Below are 23,192 nucleotides of genomic sequence, written 5' to 3'. Positions count from 1 at the left end.
GACAACTGACTGTTGAACTGACTGATCTGACATTTCAACATTCCGAAACCAAATACTTAATTATTTTTATTGATATTAATTATCAGGTTTTAAAACCATCCTGAAGAGTATTTCTATATTAATTAAAGAAAACTACAACCGCATAATTTTTTGGTTTGAACATGATAAGATACCACAGTGTTTATTAACTTTAACCAGAATATTTTATTCGCAAGATATTATCGTTTGAACGTTCGTAAGTAGTAATACTAATAGTTTAAAAAGTGTTTACCTGCTAGGTTATTGCATGTATTATTATCATTTTTATTTTTCCGTATAAATTTTTGACAGTAAACAGCTTGGCTTGCATTCAGAAACGTTTAATAATCTTAGAGTAAAATAAAACTTATATCGAAAATATTCATTGATATTTTAGCTTGATTGATGAATATTTTAAGAATATGTATACAATTTTATTGTTCTTTATAGGCAGTTACTGGCCACGGCCAGTAGCAGCATACAGCTAAGTTTATTTTATTTTCTCTATGGTTAGCTGTAGATCTGTCTCTGTCTGTATGGGATTTCTGATTGTACTTTGGGTGACGCATAAAATAAGTCAAGTCCTAAAAATTCGGATTATACGAAATTACGGAATACAAAGTGTGATTCAGTGTTTTCCTCAAGAGCCATTGATCTTTATAGCATTTTACTGAACTAGGCTACACAACCATGAGTTTTCTGGGGAAAATATTCGGTGGTAAGAAGGAGGAGAAAGGTCCATCAACACACGAAGCTATTCAGAAATTACGCGAGACCGAAGAATTGCTCATCAAAAAGCAGGACTTCCTGGAGAAGAAAATACAATTAGAAGTAGACACAGCCAGGAAACATGGCACTAAGAACAAAAGAGGTAAGAATCCTAATCCTTAAACATATGACTCGTATGAGTAATCTAATCATAACAATACATAACATATTGTATTTTTACTGCTTTACTTTTCATTGTTGATTTTGACGTGACCTTGTTTGTTAAGGTCCTGGATAAAGTATCTCCAATTAAAAAGTATGCTTGAAGCAATCAGATAAATTGGGCACTTGTAAACCTACTTTGATTTGGCATTATGTTTTGTTCACCTATCCAGTTTGGAATGTTGGCATTTCCTTACTCCTTAAGTAGTCTTGATAAGGTAATGTGATTTGGCTCATGCTTTTGTTTATGAGGTTTTCCCTTTTGGCTATTGAATGGAATAGGTCAACTACATCTATCCAAACTTTTAGGAAGAATAGGTAAAAATATTATCAATAGGATGGAAAACTTAAAAAAAAATTATTGAATCATTGTTTGGAAAAGGGCAGGCAAGAACAAAGGCAGAAAAAGACATCAGCCATTTTTTTAACCGAACTTTAAATGACTTACCTTTTCATCTTCCAGCGGCCATCGCTGCACTTAAACGCAAGAAGCGTTACGAGAAGCAGCTCACACAGATTGACGGCACGCTCAGCCAGATAGAGATGCAGAGAGAGGCATTGGAGGGAGCCAACACTAACACTCAAGTACTGAACACAATGCGAGAGGCGGCCGCGGCTATGAAACTCGCTCACAAGGATATGTATGTATTTGTTTATGTCCTCATTACATAACCAAAAATTGACAAAGGATAAGGACTGCAATTTTATCTCTTTGGCTTTATTCATTAAACCACTACTACCTAAGGTAAGGGTGCTTACATAGAGAATCGGGTTCCATGATCGACTATGCAAATGGATAGTGCAAAAGCACTCACTCACAGAGCATTTCCCGGATTTTTTAATGCCATGAGTGCTTTCGCATAATCAGGTTACCCGTACAGGTAGATACAGGGAACCCATTTCTCTATGTAAGCACCCTAACTAAAGGCTACCTGTCTAAGGTTCTCAGTCCTTATGGTAAGTGAAAGAAGGTCTGTAATGTTTGCCTGTTTTGCGTGGTCACCCATGACCTTAAGGCACACAGGCTAATCCATACAGTCCAAAACAAATATTGCTATTCATATCCTTCCCTAAAATTCCCAAATCCATCAATGCCTGAAGACCAAGGTGTTCAATCAGTGTGTTCTGCCTATCCTCACATACGGAGCCGAAACATGGACGCTCACTAAAGCCAACATGCACAAAATAAAAGTTGCACAAAGGGCTATGGAGCGCGCCATGCTCGGCATCTCTCTTGTGGATCTTGTGCCCAATGTCGAAATTCGATGTAAAATTCGTGTGGATCACGTGGGTAGCCGAATCACAAGATTAAAGTGGAGATGGGCAAGACACTTGGTTAGGAGGGACGACGGCAGGTGGACTGGGGCAGTCACTGAGTGGTGGCCAAGAACTGGCAAACGAGGAATAGGCAGACGGCCGCGCCGGCCCGATGGTCTGATGACATTGTTAAGGTGGCCGGTAGACACTGGACTAGACTCGCACAGGACCGGAAGAGATGGCGTGATAGGGAAGAGGCTTATACCCAGCAGTGGGCAAATACGGGCTGATAATGATGATGATGATGATGATATCCTTCCCTTATACATATACAACGGCTAACACAACCTGTCTCTTTTACCCCCCAGTGACGTAGACAAAGTGCACGACATCATGGACGACATCGCTGAACAACATGATGTGGCTCGCGAGATCACTGATGCCATCAGCAACAACGTGGCCTTCCCAAGTGACATTGATGATGAGGAGCTGGAGAGAGAGTTGGATGAACTGGAACAGGTGTGTACAGTTATATACCATTCCACGGGGAAAGACATCTGACAGAACCCTTATTACATTCGAACAAGGGTAGTTTTTGTTTGTATCAGATGTCTTTCCCCGTGGAATGGGATATAGCAATAGGGATAAGTATACACTGCAGCTTAGGCTATAGTGAGCCTCTGGAACGTACTGCAAAATTGAAATTGCTAAGGTAATAATTGGTTGTCTATGCGTCTAAGACATATTTAAAATCACATTGCGTCTAATATCTATTCAGAGCTAAGCGAAATTAAGGAGTAAGCTAATTACGTTACGCATTGGGCCGCAGAGACACATTGCAAACATCAAAGCTAATTTAGCCCTGCGATCTGGTAAACTATTATACTCGCGTGTATTACTCACCATATTCATCTGACGCATTGATCATCACCTGATTCAGTATGATGATAGCGGGCGAAATCAATGACGGGGCCTTTGTGAAATGGTGGTAGAGTAATATTGACTATCGACAAATAATTGTAAAATTTTACTTCGATTATAATGATATCATTTCATTTCATATCCGCAGGAGGACCTGGACAAGGAGATGCTGGGCATCAACGTGCCCACGGACCAGCTGCCCGACGTGCCGTCCGCCGAGCCCGCCGCGCCGCGCCCCGCCAAGGCGAAGCCCGCTAGCGGTGAGTGACGGGGGAATGAAGTCTGTCTATGGGGCAAATGTGTCACTTGCACGCGTGGGTTCGAATCCCATCCTGGCCATGTAGCACGGCGCGCTATTAAGACGTGACAAAAGTTCTCGGTCGCGCTCGCTCTTGAAGCTGCGCGATGTGAGTGAGCGCGATGCAAAACTCACGTCTTAACAGCGTCCTGTGCTACAGGGCCTGGTCGTCAATTATTGAGTTAATTGCACTTTTACTACTAAAACCCCTAGATTCTAGATGTGTACTCTAAGTGCATTGTACCTACTTATATTCCAAAACGGCGATATGGTTCGCATCGCAACCCATCACGTGAGAACAAATTTAATATGCTTCGAAAAGTGGCGAGCGAGTATGTATTATTGTATTTTTACTTAATTTAATTAATTGTATATTTTTGTGGCTTTCACAGAAGACGATGATGATCTGGCTAAACTTCAATCGTGGGCGACATAAATGTAAGTGTTGGAAGCTAAACCGATTACATATGTATAGTCTTCGTTGCACATCCAACTACTTAGCTTATTCTAAGGCTGCGTTCTAAGGTAAACGGTTAAAAATAAGGAAGGCCGAAGACCGAGTGTTGTCTCTCCTTGGGATTGGCCTATGTTCAACAGTGGACGACAGCCTAATGACTTTAATTTATTAGGTACTATCTATGGTCGATCTATTTCCCTGAGCATCATCGCTTTGCCCTTTCAGGGCTTTCCCGCGGGAATAACGGGATAAAAAGTACAGAAAACCTTCCTCTGAAATCACCATAAAAAACAAATTCCGTTGCGTAGTTTGCTTTACACTATGTAGTGATTTGAAAAGCTGAGTGTTTGGATGTGTAACCGTTGTATGGTTTGTGATAATTTGTACGATTGTGTAATATTTGAATATGCAATTACGCTCATTGATTTTATTGGGCTTAAATTAAGAATTTTGTTGAAGGTTTATTTTGTTGGCTGGATATTCAAATATTACGTAATCTTACCGTCTTTCGGATATTGTAATGTATAGGAACAGAATTGAAATCTAAATCTGAATAGAAAATAATTATTATTTTCCCTCTTTCACAAATAAGAACCATAACTTTTTGTTACTTTCGCTGAGTTGCACAAAGGAACTTTAATCTAACGTCGACCTTAAATGTATCGCTGCCTTGCTTTGATAAAAAAAGGATATAAAGAGGCAGATATAGATTTAATTCCCATATTAGCTTCTTTTTTGCAACTCAGCCTTAGAATCTCACAGACTGTTCATGCAATGTAAGTCACCGTACATTCTTTACCAAATGTTAATTCAACGGGAAATATAATGTTAGTAATTTAAATAAGGTTTTTTTTTTGTTTTATTTACACTATTCAGATTTAGATTTATAAAAGATTGTCCATTTGGTGCAGTCGGTCGCGATAGTAATATTATCAAAAATTGTTCATCAATCACACTTATGTATTCAGTAAGTACCTAACGTAGCTTTTGCCGACTGTTAGGAGGTTTGGTTTAAAAACTGGTGTAGGATAGGAATTCACATATTGGCGTTTAAAAACACCAAAAGTCTTGCAACTTTTAAACCATCTTCAAAATGAGGGAAGTTACGTATGTTTCCCTTTTTCACATCAGTTTTAAGTCAAACCTTCGTAGGATAATGTATTCATGTTAAGATTGTAATCGGAAGTCTTTTTTCTGCCTTAATAATCACAATTATACAATTTGTAGTCAAAATATTGATGGTGTTCTAAGAGGCAGGGGAAAATTGTTTATATGTTGTATATATCTTGCTATTATTTATAATTCTAATAGTTTATGCAGGTATGTTTACTTTTAATCATTTTATCAAAGTGTTGTGTCCCGATAATTTGTGTAAAATTTCAAATAAGTTAAACATCATACATAAAATATTTGAATGTCAAAAAGATTTTATTTTTTTATCAGTTTTGTTACCTTTGATTGTAGCGTGTCTGACAAAGTTTAGTAAAATGCATACTTAATTCTTCGTATTAATATTCAGTTATATTCTAGATAGAATTCTTAATACTATTTAGTTGGCGTCTATGAAGCACCATATAAATGTGTTCCACTATATACATCATATACAGGATGTTTCAAAAAAGTTATGGGGGCTCAGGCTGTATTAATAGTATGTATATGTATATATTCTAAATATATTTTTTATTTATGGTCAGGAAACTATCACGTTGTCAGATATGCTACAACCTCTTTGTTGGTAAGGTTAGGATAAGCTCAAAAAGAAAGTTTTTTGTGCAAATTATTAATATTATTCTAGATAGATTCGCTTTAGCGCCTATCCTAATGTAAACTAATAACATTTTCTAAGCGGTAATATTACTTGTGCATATGTTTCAATAAATTTTATTTTAAGAATATACCGCAGTTTATTTGTTAAAAATCCTTTTCATAAATGATCTATTTTTTTTAATTCTTGATAAATATTTAATAAGTATGTCATAAAAATACAAGATTATCTAACGATTATAATATTTTAACTAGTATAAACAAACAACAAACACATAAAATTAATTACCACCGCTCAGTTCGCTTAAAAGCTTATCAAAAACATCATCAGTATCGGCAACATTACTTTTAGGCATAAACTCGTCCATGAGGCCATTTTGAAAATCTCCGAAATCTTCAGCAACATTTGTATCGGCTAAACCTAATTCCGTCAAAAGTGTCAAATTATCCACATCTGGTTTCGCCCCATCGGAATTACCAAAAGCGTCAGAGTTACCGAATGTGTCATTGTTACCAAATGCGTCACTAAGGCCGGGCAATAGTTGTTCCGAAGCGTCGTCAGATTTGTTCTTGTCCTTGTTTTGCATTCGGTTTGCTAGTTTCGGTTCTCGGTTTTCGTTCTCATTCACGTCATAGTTTTCTTGGATTTCTTTTCCGTATTCTACTTCTTCGTCTTCTTCTTGACTATCCTGAAACAAAAAAATACATAATTTTAAATTTAGACACTTACAGTGGGACTGGTTCACAAACTGAAGGTCACTCAGCGAGCTATGGAAAGAGCTATGCTTGGAGTCTCTCTGAAAGATCGCATCCGGAACGAAGTAATGCGACAGAGAACTAAAGTCACCGACATAGCTCACCGAGTTAGTAAGCTTAAGTGGCAGTGGGCCGGTCAAACGTGTTCTGGAGTGGAGGCCGCGACTAGGCAAATTTAGTGTGGGACGCCCTCCGGCTAGATGGGGTGACGACTTGCGAAAGGCGGCTGGATATGATTGGATGCGGAAAGCTAAAGATCGCATCCAGTGGCGTGCTTTGGGAGAGGCCTACGTCTAGCAGTGGACTGCTATAGGCCGATGATGATTGATGAAACGATACATAGCCGTTATTCCTTTTGCAAATTATCTGGTAACACTAATTCATGTGGATTGGTTTAAGTTAATAAGTTAAATTACCTGGATAAACGGTGTTGTAGATTTGTACTGAAACGCATTCTGTGACAGGTCTACTTCTACTGGGAAGAGCGTCGCGTTTTCTGTTAAATGTTCTACCGCTTGTCTGAAATAACATAAAACATATTTTTCATCATGTTAACCATACTATACCTACCTAATTATAACCGACGCTTTGTTTTGTTCATGTCTGTCATAATTTTTATAAATTTTATGAAAGATTTCATAATCATTGGGTTTGGTTTGCGTTTGCTTAAGCTGTATACAGCATATATCTCAACTGTATACAGCTTGAGTACACCTTCCATACAAAAATGTGCATTATCCTATGGGTCTACTTACTTATTATAAACAGCCAACCCCTCTATAAACCTCTTCAGTTGGAAGGCTACGTCTTGAGTTTTCTTATTGTCTAAAAGCTCCATTTTGACTAAAACATCAGATCGTAGGCGAGCAAACCTAGCTCTCGCGTCTTGACGACATCTAAGTATCAGTCTGAAAATAAAAAGAAAAATGTTTATACAACTATAAATGGTTTTACAAGTACAGCAGACCTCTGACAGAATCCTTACTGTATAAAACATCCACAATCGATTGTCTTATTATGGGATTACATAAAAGGCACAAGGTATACCTTTGTAAGTTATGACTATGATAAACACTTTAGTAATTTTTGACTTTGACGCGTAACAAAATAGATAAGTAAGTTACCTTTGTCAAGTTACCAAATGTGTCAAAGCAACTTACCCTGATAAAATGTGTCAGTTTAAAAAAAACAACTAAACAAAAAAACAACAACTCTCATTTTATATACATAAAAATCTAGCGTAAAAATTTTCCCGTGGGAATACCGCGATGAAAAGAAGTAGGTTATGTGTTAATCCAGGGTGTCAGCTAACTCCATACCAAATTTAGTAAAAATCGGTTCAGCCGTTTGACGTGAAGAAGTAACAAACATACACACATACATTATACACAGATACTCACAAACTTTCGCATTTATGATATTAGTAAAGTAGGATTGTAAGTAAATATAACTCACCTATATTCATAATTCCCAGTCTCGACCCGGTACAACGGCTCCTGCAGTGCGTTGTAGCCGTACTCCTCATCATCCATCTCCTTCACCTTCAAACAGTAGGAGAGGTATTCGAACTTGGTGTCTGCATACTTGCGTATGGTCAGTTTGGTGTCCGGTATGGCTTTGTTTAGGTAGGTGCCCATGTCTGCTAAGATCTGGAATGGAAGATTTGATTTTTTAGGCTGATATTATGAAAGGTGTGGCAGAAAAATAGGCATGGCATCTTTGATTTATACAGTTGTTGCAAAAAGGAAGGGTACATACTCGTACTTATACCACTTATACTAAGCCGAAACCTACATGTCCAACACAGCTGTCACTATTTATGTAGTGGACCTACGCGCACGCGCGCCAACAGAACTAGGGGTCGAAGTGGTCGCCATGGCTGAAATCGGTCGGACCAATCATCATCATCATCATCATCAGTGGACCTATTATAGTCTTGTTGCTATAAAAAATGTTCCAAAATCAATTTACCACCTAACATTAGAATTTATCATAGAGGCTATAGCTCCAGCAGACTTAAGACTGCTCCAATAGACCTATTGTCTAAATGTTGTTCAGCTACCTACTTATAGGATTAGGATTAAGCATGGAGCATGGAAACAGTATCCCGAACCAGCACGAATTTCGACCTACAGCTACAGGTGAAGGTAAGCTACAGAACTCGTATGGAAAACCAAGAAATCTATATGAAATCCTACATCGCGGTATCGAAGTTTCTCAGCTACACTGTAATAAATACAAATCACCTACCTCCATTTGCATGTGGATGCGCTGCCACCCCAGCATCTCCATAGTGTAAATGTTACATCTGTTGTTCATCCCCCTCTAAATACTTACGGGTTTAAGTGCCTTGAGCATGGAGACAGTATCTCTGTTCCTAGATAAGCTTCGAACAGCCAGTATCTATCAGTCTACAGCTTCAGCTGCATATACTTACGGGTTTAAGTGCCTTGAGCATGTTGACAGTATCCTGAACCAGCACGAATTTCGACCTACAGCTGCATACACTTACGGGTTTAAGTGCCTTGAGCATGTTGACAGTATCCCTGTTCCTGGATAAGCTTCGAACAGCCAGTATCTATCACTCTAGACCTAACTTCAGCTGCATATACTTACGGGTTGAAGTGCCTTGAGCACTATGGAAACAGAATCCCGAACCAGCACGATTTTCGACCTTCAGCTGCATACACTTACGGGTTTAAGTGCCTTGAGCAATATGGAAACAGTATCCCGAACCAGCACTTTTTTCGACCTACAGCTTCATACACTTACGGGTTTAAGTGCCTTGAGCATGTGGACAGTGTCCCTGTTCCTGGATAAGCTTCGAACAGCCAGTATCTATCACTCTAAACCCAACTTTAGCTGCATACACTTACGGGTTTAAGTGCCTTGAGCATGTTGACAGTATCCTGAACCAGCACGATTTTCGACCTACAGCTGCATACAGTTACGGGTTTAAGTGCCTTGAGCATGTCGACAGTATCCTGAACCAGCACGATATTCGACCTACAGCTGCATACACTTACGGGTTTAAGTGCCTTGAGCATGTTGACAGTATCCTGAACCAGCACGAATTTAGACCTACAGCTGCATACACTTGCGGGTTTAAGTGCCTTGAGCATGGAAACAGTATCCCGAACCAGCACGATTTTCGACCTGCAGCTGCATACACTTACGGGTTTAAGTGCCTTCAGCAATATGGAATAGACAGTATCCTGAGCCAGCACGATTTTCGACCTACAGCCGCATACACTTACGGGTTTAAGTGCCTTGAGCATGTGGACAGTATCCTGAACCAGCACGACAGCTTGGTGAAGGCCTCTATTGGTTACGGCAATTTCGACCTACAGCTGCATACACTTACGGGTTTAAGTGCCTTAAGCATGTGGACAGTGTCGGCGGCCAGCGCGCGGTGCGCCTGCCCCAGCTTGGTGAAGGCCTCGGACGCGCGCGGCTGCGGCTCCCTCACGCCCACGCAAGAGAACATGTCGCCCACACACGTGTAGGGGCACTGGCAGCAATGTCACTGTAGCTATAGCAGAGTTATGACTGTTGCTCGAGCAGTCCTATGACTATAGCTCTGACAGACCCAAAGCATAGCGTAGAACAGTCATAACTGCGCAAGCAAATATATTTAACTGTCTTGTGGTGGACTCTTAGCCACCTAAGCAAAATATGGAATAAGAAGCGTAAGACACAGACTGACAGACCACGTATGGAAAAACCAAGAAACCTATATGAAATCCTACATCGCGGTATCGAATTTGGATGCGCAGCCACCCTAGCGTCTCCATAGTCTAAATGTTAGATATATTGTTCAGCTACCACCAGATACTTATAGGTTTAAGTGCCTTGAGCATGGAAACAGTATGCCTGTTCCTGGATAAGCTTCGAACAGCCAGTATCTATCACTCTAGACCCAACTTCAGCTGCATAACACTTACGGGTTTAAGTGCCTTGATCATGGAAACAGTATCCCGAACCAGCACGAATTTCGACCTACAGCTGCATACACTTACGGGTTTAAGTGCCTTGAGCATGGCGACAGTGTCGGCGGCCAGCGCTCGGTGCGCCTGCCCCAGCTTGGTGAAGGCCTCGGAGGCGCGCGGCTGCGGCTCCCTCACGCCCACGCAAGAGAACATGTCGCCCACACACGTGTAGGACTGGGAGAGGTCGAAGTGCGCTTTTAGCATTCTGGTGGAGGTTGAAAGCGATTGTAAGTAGGTATATGTCCAAGAGACGGAGTCTTCCATAAAGTTTGAAGGCATGATAGGTAGGAAGGATCGGCAGCGCGAGCGGCAGTGCGTGTTTACATTCAGCTCCGACGCTCAGTACTCGCCGAGTGCCTGGAGGAGGTTCACTTGTACTTAAGTTGATTGTCTAATAAATTTCAGGGTTTTAACATTTTTTATCAAGAGCTTATTTCTTACGTACTATGGGTACATTCGAGTAACGCATGTGTCTTTTGTTTCTACTACGGATATAGTGATCGTTTAGGTAATTGCAACGACTGAACCGATTTTAATGCATCAGATAATGTTGTGTCGCTCCTTAGTGGTCGTTTCTTTTTTCTGCCTATACATTTTTTCTCCCTATATAAAATGAGACCGCGGCCGATGTAATTATTTTGACGTCTGCCATTGCCGACACTTGAAAGCGAAGTGAGTGGTAGGGCAGTATGTAAACACACACTCCTCTCGATCCTGCTGCAGCAATATTTAGGGAATTATTGCCGGCAGCGCGAGGGGCAGCGGCAGGGGCTGAATGTAAATGGGGTATTATAGATACCGGTACTGAATTTTTCAACGCCCCGCTTTATTTTTTTTAATGAGTTCTTTGGATTTTATGAAAAATATCAGAAAATATATCTCTTATACAGTCAAACTATAAAGTCCTGACATCAAAGAGTGTGATTTTGCTAAGACTTTTTATGATCATCAGTTACTTACTTACTTTTAATACATTTTAAAAATAAAATACCGATTGATTATGGATTTTTAACGGATTTGTCCTTGAATAAATATAACAGATCGATTTAATACGATCATAAACAATAAGTTAGGATCCACTTCCGTTTTCACGACTTTATAGTTGGACTGTATCTTTGTACCTACTAAGAGTCTTCACCTACATCCTGAGGGGTGCTTACATACACATAAATAAAAAGTCACAACCAAGATACCAACCTCTTAGCATGTTCAACCAGCCTCTTATACATAGTTTCCGTATCTCTCAACTCCTTTAGCTTAGCGACAAGAGTGTCGTTACACAGAATAGCTCTGGAAAGGCCGAGGGCATCAGCCGCCCCACTAGACATGTTCTCCACTAGGCGATGCTTCATCTTCTTCATGATAATGTCCAGGGTCTTCCCCTGTTTGGGGTCGGCGTGCAGTTTGTTGTAGTTTATTGTCACTGTTTCCTGGAAAGGTTGATGATTGTTTAGGTTGATGAAATGGAAGAGGAACTAAGTAGGTAAGTTCAGCAAGAGATGGTAAGAAGAACAATTTATGGATATCATTGCGTGGGATCTCTTCTCATCCGTCCTTCATTATAACAGCAATTAACTATGTATATATAATTAAATAAATAAATGTCTTAAGTATCTTTCATCATCCAATAATCATCTACTGCTGGACATAGGCCTCTCCCAAGGAGCGCCACAACACTCGGTCCTCGGCAGTCCTCATCCAGCCACCTAAAGTCGTCAGTCCAGCAGGCAGGAGGGCGTCTCACGCTATGTTTGCCTATTCGTGGTCTCCACTATTATCGGTTCTTTGACAGATATGACCAGCCCACTGCCACTTCAGCTTGCATTATTTTGACAGCTATGTCGTTCACCCTAGTCGTCTGACGGATAACCTCATTTCTGTTAAAACCTTAACCCATCAGAGAAACATCTCACCTTAGCAGCCTGTATCATCTTGGCCACTTCCACCTTGGTCTTGCCCTTCACGCTCTGTCCGTTGACTCCGACCAGCTCGTCTCCGCTCTGAAGCGTGCCCTCGCGCGACGCCGGCGTGTTGTCGAAGATCTGGTGGTGAGGACGGTTAGGCCTGGGTCTCCTATTTACGCCGCAGGTCGCGTCCAGCGTCACGCCGTAGGCCGCGTCACGATGCTCACTATAGAAATGTACTGATGCGGTCTCCCTCACACGCCGACGTTGGCGCATAGACGTAGTGAGAATCGTGACACGACCTACGGCGAGACGCTGGACGCGACCTACGGCGCGTAATAGGAGACCCAGGCCTTAGTGGGTAAAGCTGGTGGAAGCTGTGTGGTGCGGTGGTTTTAAGTAACGGTGCAAGGAATAGTATCCAAGGATGCGGTATATATAGCTTGGACGATAGGTATACACCCACATTTTCATTATATCTTCTATTATAATTTAGTTTAGTTTCGATTTGGGCACTCTTGCCAAATTTTTATATAATATACAAGGTAAACAAGTAAAGTACAGAAATTTTAGCACAATATCTACTAGTTAAACTGAATAAGTTTCCTCAAGAAAAACTGTAGGTAGTAGCTGCATAGGTTCTACATGCCCTCAGAAATATTTTTTTCATACTACCATACGTTTGATAGCTATTGTAATATTTTCCGAGGGAATGTTTTTTCAAGCTAGGATTTTAAATAATTATATGTCGTTTTATTTTTCAACATCATCCCAATTCCCATCTCATTAAAACCCTTTAGGCACTTACAATAACAGCACAAATACAACTCACCTGTACAATATAAAGGCACGGACACAGCGGTGCCCCTCCTCCGATGCTGATCCCTATAAGGTTCTTCTCATCCTTGCTGAGCACGACGCTGCCTGACGTCACCGTCATACCCCTGCAACATAGCAGGAGATTATACAATAATATCAACCGAATACATTAAAAAAATAATTATCAAAATCGGTCCATAAATGGCGGAGTAATCGGTGAACATATATAAAAACATAAGTACCTACATAACAGACGAATTGAGAACCTCCTCCTTTTTTCGAAGTCGGTTAAAATTATGTTAGGTACACACACATACACACACACGACTTTTATGTCCGAAGTAGTCAGAGGTGACTCGCAAGGGCAATTTAGATTATTTAGGTACTGAAGTAGGTAGTAAGTATATCTAACTGTTGGATTAAATAGCTTTCACTCTGTTTGTCATATAAATATTATTGGTTTTGTGGGAATTCTTCTGTACCCTATGTATCACTGCAATGGTTATAAATAAATAATAAATAATATCTAGCGACTACCGAATAACCTACACTATTAGATACTTAGGTACCTGGTTATTAAAAACCTCCAGAAGTAATTAAGTTGTCTTATTTAAATAACATTAGGATAGTATACAGTGTGTTGCAAAAAGAGTAAGTACCTATACTAAGCCGGAACCTACGTGTACGTTATTATCTAAGCCCAAAAATGAAATCAGAATTGTATACCCTTAGGTACCCTCAAATTCATAGACTGTATTGTAAATTTACAAACAAAGTTAAAATTGACTTTGACACACACAAGTTTCGTCTCTTTAGGTCAGACAGAAAGTTGGAATTCTTATATTATTTTCACAAAATCAATTTTAAACCTATTCTAAAGTGTCAAAAAGCTCTATGATTTTGTGGGTTAGTATACCCTTTTTGCAACACCCTGTATATAGATACTATTTTATCGTCTAAATACTACTGCAGTAAAGAAAAATAGGTATGTAGGTAAAATAAGTATAAGTACAATATTTATATCTATGCTCTAGCCATACGCATATTAAGTAAAGTGACCATGCTAAAACTACTGGTACCAAAAGGATCAAAGTTAGGGACAGTGTTAGTAAAACTCATATCTTATTAATTAAATGTATTATAATTTATTTCATCAATATTAAACTAATCAGATTAGCATATAGGTATATAATTCATATTCTTATGATCTAGATTCTAGAATATAGATTGGTACAAGCGACGGTAGTAATTTCAACACACACTAAAATCTTCGTGAGCTTTTGTACGGGATTAGAGCTGAGGTAGAAGTTTAGGTAGACAAGAGGTAGACCTACAGTATGGGCATAGACTAATAATAGTGTATTAGTCTATGGTATGGGGTAAAGAAACGACCTCTGTTATGGCCAGTTTTTTTTCCCTGATTGCATTAAATGGAAGTACCTATATCTCATAAAATATTTTAAATCATCTTCTAACATTAATTTTCTTTCACCTCAACTAAAATTCCGACCACTAATCGTGAAATCTAGCACTTTGTACAATGCACATGGCATCTAGCAGTTAAACAGCACTCCCTGAAACTGTAAAAAGGTAAATCGTTAAAAACACTACTGTAGCCTTACGTTTAGTTTAGTGTAAGTTTTGATAGAGTAGTAAGTAGTTTTAGTAACGCTACACTTCTTTCATCAACTCATCATCAAAACCAATACATATCATAATTATTTTTCTGTGGCATATGTTTTACTATCAAAACTCACACTAAACAAGCATACAAAAATCAATCTAAATCGACTTACAACAGGTCTTGTGCCCGCACCATGTACCTCTCTCTTCTCAAATCATTGTAAATACATTCAGAGTCAAAGTCTGCCTCTTGCAGGTCCCCCGACTGTCTGAAAGGGTGATATGATATAATAAGTATGTTTATGTATATAAAAAAATTGGTAGGCAAGAAATCTTACTAAATCCTTAAATATTGGTTTCACTATACATATCGTATAGAAAGCCCAGCCAAACCCACTAAGCAAATACAGGCCGTTGGAAAAGTGTATGTAGGTGATTCAGGGTCTCGGGGTTCCAAAGTCACCCCTATTTGGCTTACCACACTACTGTTACTATGCCCAGCTTTTTAGCCTGTATTTGGTGTATAAATAATTACACATTTATAAGTGTATAACATCGTGATTACTTACCCATCTTCTAAATCAGTTTTTGGCTTTTCTTCGTTCGTATCGACACTTCCTATTAGTACTGCGTTTCTAGACGGAGTTTCTCTGGTTAAATATATAAAAAGTTACTTTTTGCCTGTTAGCAAAAGCAAAGGTCCTAGAATACTTATTTAAAATATTATAAGATAAGTTATACTTACTCAATCTGAACACAAATGATTGATTTCGAACGTTTTTCCCCGTTGGATTTGCTAAATAAATTACGGAAGTAATGAGAACCAAATGTAAAAAAACAGTTGAAACTTATAGAATTACAGATAGTTAGTTACATTATCTACTAAAAATACAAAGACACCTACAGTATTGTGCAAATTAATGTGAACACGAGTGAATATTTCAAAAAAATACACTTATTAGTTTTAATATTAAAAAAACAGAGATATATTTATACAATTTTAGTTATTTTAATAGGAAATGTGTCCTTCTTGGCTTTTATAACTGCTTCAACACGTTTTGGCATAGAATCGACATGATTTTAACAGTTTTCTGATATTTAATGGTCTAAAAAACTTGTATGGATTACAGCCACAACTATTTTAGTTTTTCTTGTGCAATCCGTTTTACGAAGTCTAACTTTCACGATGGCCCACTTATTTTCAATGGGATTAAGTGCTGATGAGTCCTCTGGCCATCCAAAGGCATGATATCTTGTTGTTCTTGAAATATTTAAGCATAATCTTGGACACGTGGCATGGAGGCGAATTTTGTTGAAAAACTTATTGACCGTTAGCATCAACTTTTCTTAGTTTGGGGCTGTATTTCTTATATAGGTACCGGATGACTTGTGCCCATCGAAGGGATGATGGACTCGCTAAAACACAGTGACTTCCTAGAACGGAGATTAGTAGTTGAACTAAGAAAATTTGATGATAACGGTCAATAAGTTTTTCAACAAAATTCGGCACCATGCCACGTGTCCAAGATTATGCTTAAATATTTCAAGGACAACAAGATATCATGCCTTTGGATGGCCAGAGAACTCACCGGCACTTAATCCCATTGAAAATAAGTGGGCCATCGTGAAAGTTAGACTTCGTAAAACGGATTGCACAAGAAAAACTAAAATAATTGTGGCTGTAATCCATACAAGTTTTTTAGACCAGTAAATATCAGAAAACTGTTAAAATCATGTCGATTCTATGCCAAAACGTGTTGAAGCAGTTATAAAAGCCAAGAAGGACACATTTCCTATTAAAATAACTAAAATTGTATAAATATATCTCTGTTCTTTTAATTTTAGAACTAATAAGTGTATTTTTTCAAATATTCACTCGTGTTCACATTAATTTGCACAATACTGTACATACTTAAATGTCAGCGAAAGCGTGACTTTCATGTTAAGACAGAAAAATAGGTAGGTACATTTGTCCAAAATTAATAATGCACATGCAGATCTTCACACCCGAATCATTAAATCGTAAGAGCCTTAAATAAACACTTGCATTTTGCACCTTGTCTGAAAGAAATAGGAGTCAATATCATGTGTCACATAATCGAAAACAACCGATCTGTCAATATTTCTATGCGCATTATAAATTTTGGAGCACTGTAGGCACTTATACCTACATCTACCTGTCTACCTACCTACCAACAAATATCTAAATTAGTGTAAGTACCTAAGTACCTAACCTACCTAATATTAATTAAAACCTAATCTAATTACCAATAAGTACATAGAAATATCGGTTGGTACTTCTACGTGTCTACTACTTAAATACTAAATTAATCATGATTAAAGCAAAAAATATATATGATTCCATACATTTTGTCTTCATACATATGATTTATCGGAGCGTATAGTTGAGGATACATTCTCGGATCACCAACACCAAACGGTAAATATTGATTGTATTGCGGCCACATTAGAACAAAAAGCACAGTAAACGCACAAAAACAACAAAATACACAGTATGCTTCTATCAAACTCAAACAACAGATAACATTCTGCAACAGAGAGGAAATGTATGACACGTAAACATTGATAAAGAAACTATAAAAACAGCTGAAATAAAACTGAACATTTAGATGGTAACCACTAATTTACACAAACACTGTATCTACGTACAATTTGTCCTCTTCAAAAAAGAAATCATCGTCATATTCCTGCATCATTTTGTTGAACTAAACACTGAAAATAATCCACTGGAAAACGAAATGTCAAAAGTTGTCGCGATTATTGATTTTCCTTTTTCGTATTTTCGTGGGACCGCGTGTCGGTCAAACAGGGCAGGGAAGGGGTGGCAGCCATAAAGAAAGAAAATGGTGGCAGCCAATCGGAGCTAAGGAATTGGGGGTTGGCGGGAAAAGGGGATCTTGACTTCTTGACGTAGATAGGGGTGGGATAAAATTTACGGTTCTTTCGGTAAATTGATGAACTCGATTGAATCCTCCATTCGATTCTATCTAATTCTATCCATCCCCTTCTTTCTCATATCATTCTTATGTTTCCATTCATAAAAGAGAAACCTATCCAGGTCAACCTAACAAACAATGTCCACATAAGTGGAAAAAAATAGACAACCCATTAAATCTCAAGGTTACCTATCAGTCAGGGGTCAGCCAAAACTTAAAAAGGTTATACACTACCTATTTGACTGTAAAATTATTACTTATTCTTTTTGTTTCCAAATACAGTAAAGGTGAATCATGAAGAGACACTGCGTGTGTCGCTGTCGAGGAGGAATGGCGACACGCACATTAAGGCAGCCATTATCGTAATCAAATTGCATAATAGAACCTGCTCTGCTTAAAGTAATAATTTCATATTCACTAACCACCTCCTTGGCAAACAGTCTCTTTGGCAGCGTCGACTGTTGCAGTTGTGTTCCGAACTTATCAATCATGAAAAAATATATTACTGTAAGTTTGTAAGCAAAGATGGTTTGAAGTGAATATTTTTACAAAACGTGACCGCATCCGTAATTCTAGCGGGAAACTTGACAGTTCTATTTTTATTTCAGCTGTCAGTGTGTTTGTGTGTGCTGTTTTATCGACAAGTGTTGGCGGGTGATCCTGTGGGTCCGGTGAAGTCGTTTATACAAACTAATCTGGTTGGGCTTCCTGTCCTGCATGATAAGCAATCATGGAGTTTTGACCCTGATGTTTCATTGAGAAGACGGAAGCAGTTCATCGACCTACATGGTGATAAGGGAGAGAGATTGATCGAAAGGTTGGGGCTCGGGATAGATGGGTACTCAGAAGAAAGACTTCAGAGACAGAGGCAAAGAGATGAGGGACATTTGGGTGGTTTAAACTATTTTCTACCTTGAGGTTGATTTTATTAATACATAGGTATTATTTTAAGTAAGTAGGTACGTAATTAAAATAGTCGGTGTGTAACTGAACAGTGTGGTGTTTTATTTTAAATTACTCTTGGATAACATTTATCGATCCATTCTCAATACGAGTGAATGCCGGATATTTTTTTAGAACTAACTATAAAAGAGTGACACGCAACTCGTTAAATTATTTAATTAAGTATTTACCTAGAAACTACCTGCTAAAGTGCCAACATATCTACTACCTAAACCTATACAGGTAGGTACAATTACTACGAAACTCTTACCAATTAATTCAATTGCGATATAAGTAACCTTGAATAATGTAATATTAATATTTTATACAGTATAAAATTTGACCCCAAAGACCAATGCCATATACTTACGACATTTCGTAATTTCTTCAATGACATTTAATTTTAACAGAATACCATCTGATGGTAGCAGGATGGTACAGTCAAGTCTTTAAATATGTACCTAACTATAGCGTGGGGCAGATAAAGCTGACCCCTCTCAGAGTAACATTACTTACTACTAGGTACCGATAGTACCGACTCCGTTGGCTTGGTCATCTGCAAAGGATGGGGGAGGATCGCGCTGCCAAGAGGGCCTACCTTGGAGTACCAAGCGGTCGTAGACCAGTTGGCCGTCCCAAATATCGCTGGGGCGATGAAGTCGGCAAGGACCTGCGCCAACTACAGGCAGGCGACTGGAGAGCGACTGCGCAGGATAGAGACCAGTGGCGACTTCTTGTGTCTGAGGCCAAGATCCACTTCGGGTCGCTGAGCCAGCGGAGTAAGTAAGTAAGTAAGTAAGGTACCGATAGGTACAGTCGCAGATACACTATTACACGTCATTATCTATTCATATTTGTAGCTTGTTCCGATCAAAGCAAACTTCACAAGCCAAAAAATTAGGGCATAACCAGCAAATAATCATGGGAAATATGTTTGTATTGTCGACGTTGTGAAGGAAACGTTTCTCTCTTTCGGCCATGAACATAAAGTGTTAAATTTCCCACTAGGAAATATATGCTGTGTTAAGTAAATGAATAACTTATCTATCTATCTATAAATGAGTATGCTATTTACTATTATATTAAATCGTAATTTAGATTTTAGAGCAAATCAATAAATTTAAGTTTTGCTAGTGCTAAATTTAAATTTGGTGCTTCGGCCCGAACTCTGGACCGCCTAGCTGTAGGTGCTTATTTAGTCTGTTAGTAAATTTTACCAATTTTAGTGAGAGAGATGTATTATTATTACTACCCCATCATCATCATCAGCCACTAATCATCCACTGCTGCTGGACATAGGTCTCTCCCAAGGAGCGCCATAACACTCGGTCCTCGGCCGTCCTCATCCAGCCAATACCTACCTACCCCAATCCAACCAATAGCTACCCGCCTAAGCGTCCCACGCTGCGTTTGCCTGCTCGACAACTCGTCTACCCCACGGATACATAACAAGGATATTATTGTCGATATCAACGGATAGCATCTACAACCACAACTAAATATTGACCCCAAGAGCACCGAATATACCTGCTGAAAAGGTAGATACATTGCCACAAACTTATCTGTTCCGGTGAGAGCTCACGTAAATGTCTAATATTTCTTAATTCTATAAGATTTTAAGTTTGCCAGTAGTGGTAATTCGCTCTTGTGGTTTTAATAAACCCATCTAATCTACATCAATATATAATTCATTAATACCTAATGAGATATGGATCGATTTAGTTGGCTCTCACCGGAACAGATAAGTTTGTCGCCTGTACATACGTCTAACTAGCTGTCTCAAGAACACGCCATCTAGTTATAAGTTATTGAACTAACTCTAAAATAGTCGTTGGAGTTAACACATGCATGCTTATAAAAGTCTATATAGAGCTTGAGCTATCTATTACACTACTCTATAGATGGCGGTAGAGACTTTTAGAGGGCATAACAGTTGGCTTTCATTTCTATGTAGAGTTTTTGGATCATTTTAGATTTTACCTTTAGGCAGAGTCGTTAAAAGTTGAGTGAGTGATATGCATAAATGAAATTTTAACCAAATCCCGATCGTGCTGGGTAGGTACCAAGCTCTCGGTAGAGAGTATTATGTCCCTTGGTACCAAGCATGAAGTTAATTACATACTTAAGTACTTCTAGTATTCTCCATAGTAAAAAGTCACGTGACCAACAAAAGTTTCTGTATAGTACCTACCTACCAACCAAGTTATTTTATGTGTTACGCAAGGTGGACGCAACCATGCTGTATGCTGCTTTTGACAGTGTTCTTCTACATAATAATAATAATAATAGATTTTTCAAAAGTCAGATAAAAGTTATATGGGGATTGGGGAATAATTCCGATGCTGTTGCGTCTGAATGTTTGTGTTAAGACAAAGACACCAACAATTTTATTCGTCAGATAACATTTATCTGAATATTGAAAAATCAGTTCTCATAATTATTGTCATAGAATACGCTACCTAAAATGAAGTCAGGTTACAAGGCAGCACAGTTTTGGTATAGTGGAGACTTGGAGAGCTATTGTGATAGCTTTCAAAATTAATAAAACCTTCGTATGTATTAGGTTTGTATCATCATTTAATTCGTAAGATGCACACATTACAACATGAATGAAAAAAACATAGGCCCATAGAAACAGCCCGAATGAGTATCTATAAGATTAAATAAAAAAATCTACTAAAAAGACCACTTTGTTCGTTTTTCATACAAAGCTTGAGCGACCATTTCTGACCATGGAAATGAAAGATCGGTTATTTCAATATTTTTTCATAAGAAGTATTATTTTATCCCCTGTGTACTTAAAATCTGCAAGAACATTTTCCATTTACCAATCAGAGAAGGCGATTTGGTCGCCATCTTGCCATCAACATAAATTTGATTAGCCGTCTATTAGGTCTCTACTTCAGGTCTCTACCTGAAATAGAGACTACATGGTCTCTACTGAGGTTAGTCTAAGGTCTCTACATACCAATCAGTCAGAAATCTTTATGTAGTCTCTTGTATGAAAAACAAATTGAATTTATTATTTTACTTCAATAATTTTGGTCTCTTTTTACATCATGGGTATACGAAATAAAATTAAAAGGTAAAACGTACTCTATTTTAGGAAATAGGACACCTAGCTTAAACTAGAATACAGAAAATTGGAATACCTATTTGGAATATAAAATCTAGGATACAAGGTTCACAATATAGAATAGCACAAAATTTGTTGAAAATTTAATATACAGTGAGTTATTTAAAACATAATATAAACCAATTTTATGACAATAGTTCTGTGAGAACGTAAGGTAGATAAAACAAAATTATGCTAAAAATTATAAATCATTTTGGCGGTCAAAAAATGTCTCAATAGTGTGACTAAAAAACTGATAAGTACCTACCTGTATTTTATTGGTCGTTCTCTCCAGTAGAAAATAATAATGATTCTACTTTGATAAACAATATGGGAACAAGATGGTGTGTCAGTATATAAAGCTTAAAACTGTCCGCATTTTGTTTACTGTCAAACCGAGATACTTTGTAAGTTCAACCTAATGACAACCATTGTACCAATAAATAAAGTCACAAATCGTGAAACCGAATACATATTTCATAATTCAAAAGAAGGGCTCACTTAAAAAGTATATTGTTCGTATATTGTTTATCAAAGAGACTATATAAAAAAAAGTTCAGTAAATGCATACAAGTCGGTGTTCATATTATAGAAACTTAAATAACTATTTTAATTTAAATTATACATATTTGTGACTGTTTTAATCTAATTTATTTTAATTACCTAGGTGTGTAGACATTAAGTTGAGTATACATTAATGTGATTAAGAAAATCGTTTTTAACTATAACATAGTAAGGCACCTTACACATTTGGTTCAAAAATTATTTGATAATATTTTTCCGTAGCCAATTTTTACAAAATATTTTAATGTTCCAAACTTACATCTAACACATTTACCGTAAGTAATATGGCATTAAATTCATAAACAACAATTATAATATTATATTAATCAATAAGAGATCAAAATAGTGATAAAGAAAATACTTAGGTCAGCTTTAACGTCAACTTAACGTTATTCTTAGATGGAAGGTAAATATTTTTTGATTTACTGTAAAAAAATAATACCTTCAGAATTTATCCTTGTCTCCCATGTTGAAAACTTAAATGAACGGAGTCAAAAATAATATGTTTGAAACAATTCTGTCAAAATCCTTTTTTTATATTTCCATAAGTTCGGCACAGTCGTATTATTGTAGAAATGGGGTGATTGTTGTTTTCTTCCGAATTCTTGAAACGTGGACTTCTTCTTGTGTCTGCAACCTGGAATAAAAGAAATGCAATATTTGAATATGTATAGTTACTCAGAAAGTATCGGATTTATACATTATTTGGGGCGGTCATTATTTCATTTTCGGGCTTAGATTGTTATATATGTTGCACACTTAGGTTTCGGCTTAGTACTTATGCCATTTTTGCAACATCTTGTATATGATTTAAATTCAGAATTTCGCCTGGTAACCGTCCTTAAGCCTACTAGTATGTACGGTAAGTACCTAAGTAT

At 37.9% G+C, this 23,192-nt stretch overlaps 3 protein-coding genes across 15 annotated transcripts in view; 1 reads left to right on the top strand and 2 right to left on the bottom strand.

Moving 5' to 3' along the window:
* The first annotated feature begins 565 nt into the window (after nucleotides 1–565).
* Nucleotides 566–5,776, top strand: LOC105396929 (charged multivesicular body protein 4b). Its single transcript, XM_011568941.3, has 5 exons — nucleotides 566–889; nucleotides 1,412–1,589; nucleotides 2,574–2,724; nucleotides 3,275–3,386; nucleotides 3,817–5,776. Exons 1-5 carry the CDS (start codon nucleotides 709–711, stop codon nucleotides 3,858–3,860), a joined length of 666 nt encoding a protein of 221 aa, XP_011567243.1. The 5' UTR covers nucleotides 566–708; the 3' UTR covers nucleotides 3,861–5,776.
* Nucleotides 5,777–5,829: 53 nt separating this feature from the next.
* Nucleotides 5,830–17,541, bottom strand: LOC105389970 (PRKCA-binding protein). Of its 6 annotated transcripts, none has more exons than XM_048631296.1 (12): nucleotides 17,407–17,504; nucleotides 15,482–15,532; nucleotides 15,306–15,386; nucleotides 14,910–15,005; nucleotides 13,127–13,238; nucleotides 12,304–12,432; nucleotides 11,588–11,820; nucleotides 10,421–10,595; nucleotides 7,857–8,050; nucleotides 7,157–7,309; nucleotides 6,818–6,920; nucleotides 5,830–6,334 (listed from the first exon to the last, which is right to left on the bottom strand). In XM_048631296.1, exons 1-12 carry the CDS (start codon nucleotides 17,451–17,453, stop codon nucleotides 5,927–5,929), a joined length of 1,782 nt encoding a protein of 593 aa, XP_048487253.1. In that variant the 5' UTR covers nucleotides 17,454–17,504; the 3' UTR covers nucleotides 5,830–5,926. The 6 variants fall into 6 exon arrangements, with proteins under 6 accessions (XP_048487253.1, XP_048487252.1, XP_037967140.2 ...); XM_048631295.1 differs by lacking the exons at nucleotides 15,482–15,532; nucleotides 17,407–17,504 and adding exons at nucleotides 9,766–9,865; nucleotides 17,104–17,208 and having other exon boundaries at nucleotides 10,521–10,595; XM_038111212.2 differs by lacking the exons at nucleotides 15,482–15,532; nucleotides 17,407–17,504 and adding an exon at nucleotides 17,104–17,208.
* Nucleotides 17,542–21,192: 3,651 nt separating this feature from the next.
* LOC105385515 overlaps nucleotides 21,193–23,192 on the bottom strand; it is a 128,559-nt gene continuing 126,559 nt past the window's right edge. For all 8 annotated transcript variants that reach the window (XM_038111289.2, XM_038111290.2, XM_038111291.2 and 5 more), the window contains one exon: nucleotides 21,193–22,951. The gene's annotated coding sequence lies outside the window, so the exon portion shown is untranslated. The remainder of the gene's footprint in view (nucleotides 22,952–23,192) is intronic.

The sequence above is a fragment of the Plutella xylostella genome, chromosome 28 (assembly GCF_932276165.1).
Source record: "Plutella xylostella chromosome 28, ilPluXylo3.1, whole genome shotgun sequence".
Classification (NCBI taxonomy): domain Eukaryota; kingdom Metazoa; phylum Arthropoda; class Insecta; order Lepidoptera; family Plutellidae; genus Plutella; species Plutella xylostella.
This window is presented reverse-complemented; position numbering and strand designations above follow the sequence as displayed.

Bases quoted from the DNA above. Each gene is read 5' to 3' on its own strand.
- LOC105389970 (XM_038111212.2), bottom strand. From the start codon at position 17,204: ATGTGGCCGCAATACAATCAATATTTACCGTTTGGTGTTGGTGATCCG. The intron at 8,051-10,420 runs GTAAGTGTATGC...CTTCCATTCCAG, and splicing joins TGCTCAAGGCACTTAAACCC to ATCTTAGCAGACATGGGCAC. The intron at 6,921-7,156 runs GTAAGTAGACCC...ATGTTATTTCAG, and splicing joins GGGTTGGCTGTTTATAATAA to ACAAGCGGTAGAACATTTAA.
- LOC105396929 (XM_011568941.3), top strand. From the start codon at position 709: ATGAGTTTTCTGGGGAAAATATTCGGTGGTAAGAAGGAGGAGAAAGGT. The intron at 2,725-3,274 runs GTGTGTACAGTT...TCATATCCGCAG, and splicing joins AGTTGGATGAACTGGAACAG to GAGGACCTGGACAAGGAGAT. The intron at 3,387-3,816 runs GTGAGTGACGGG...TGGCTTTCACAG, and splicing joins CAAGGCGAAGCCCGCTAGCG to AAGACGATGATGATCTGGCT.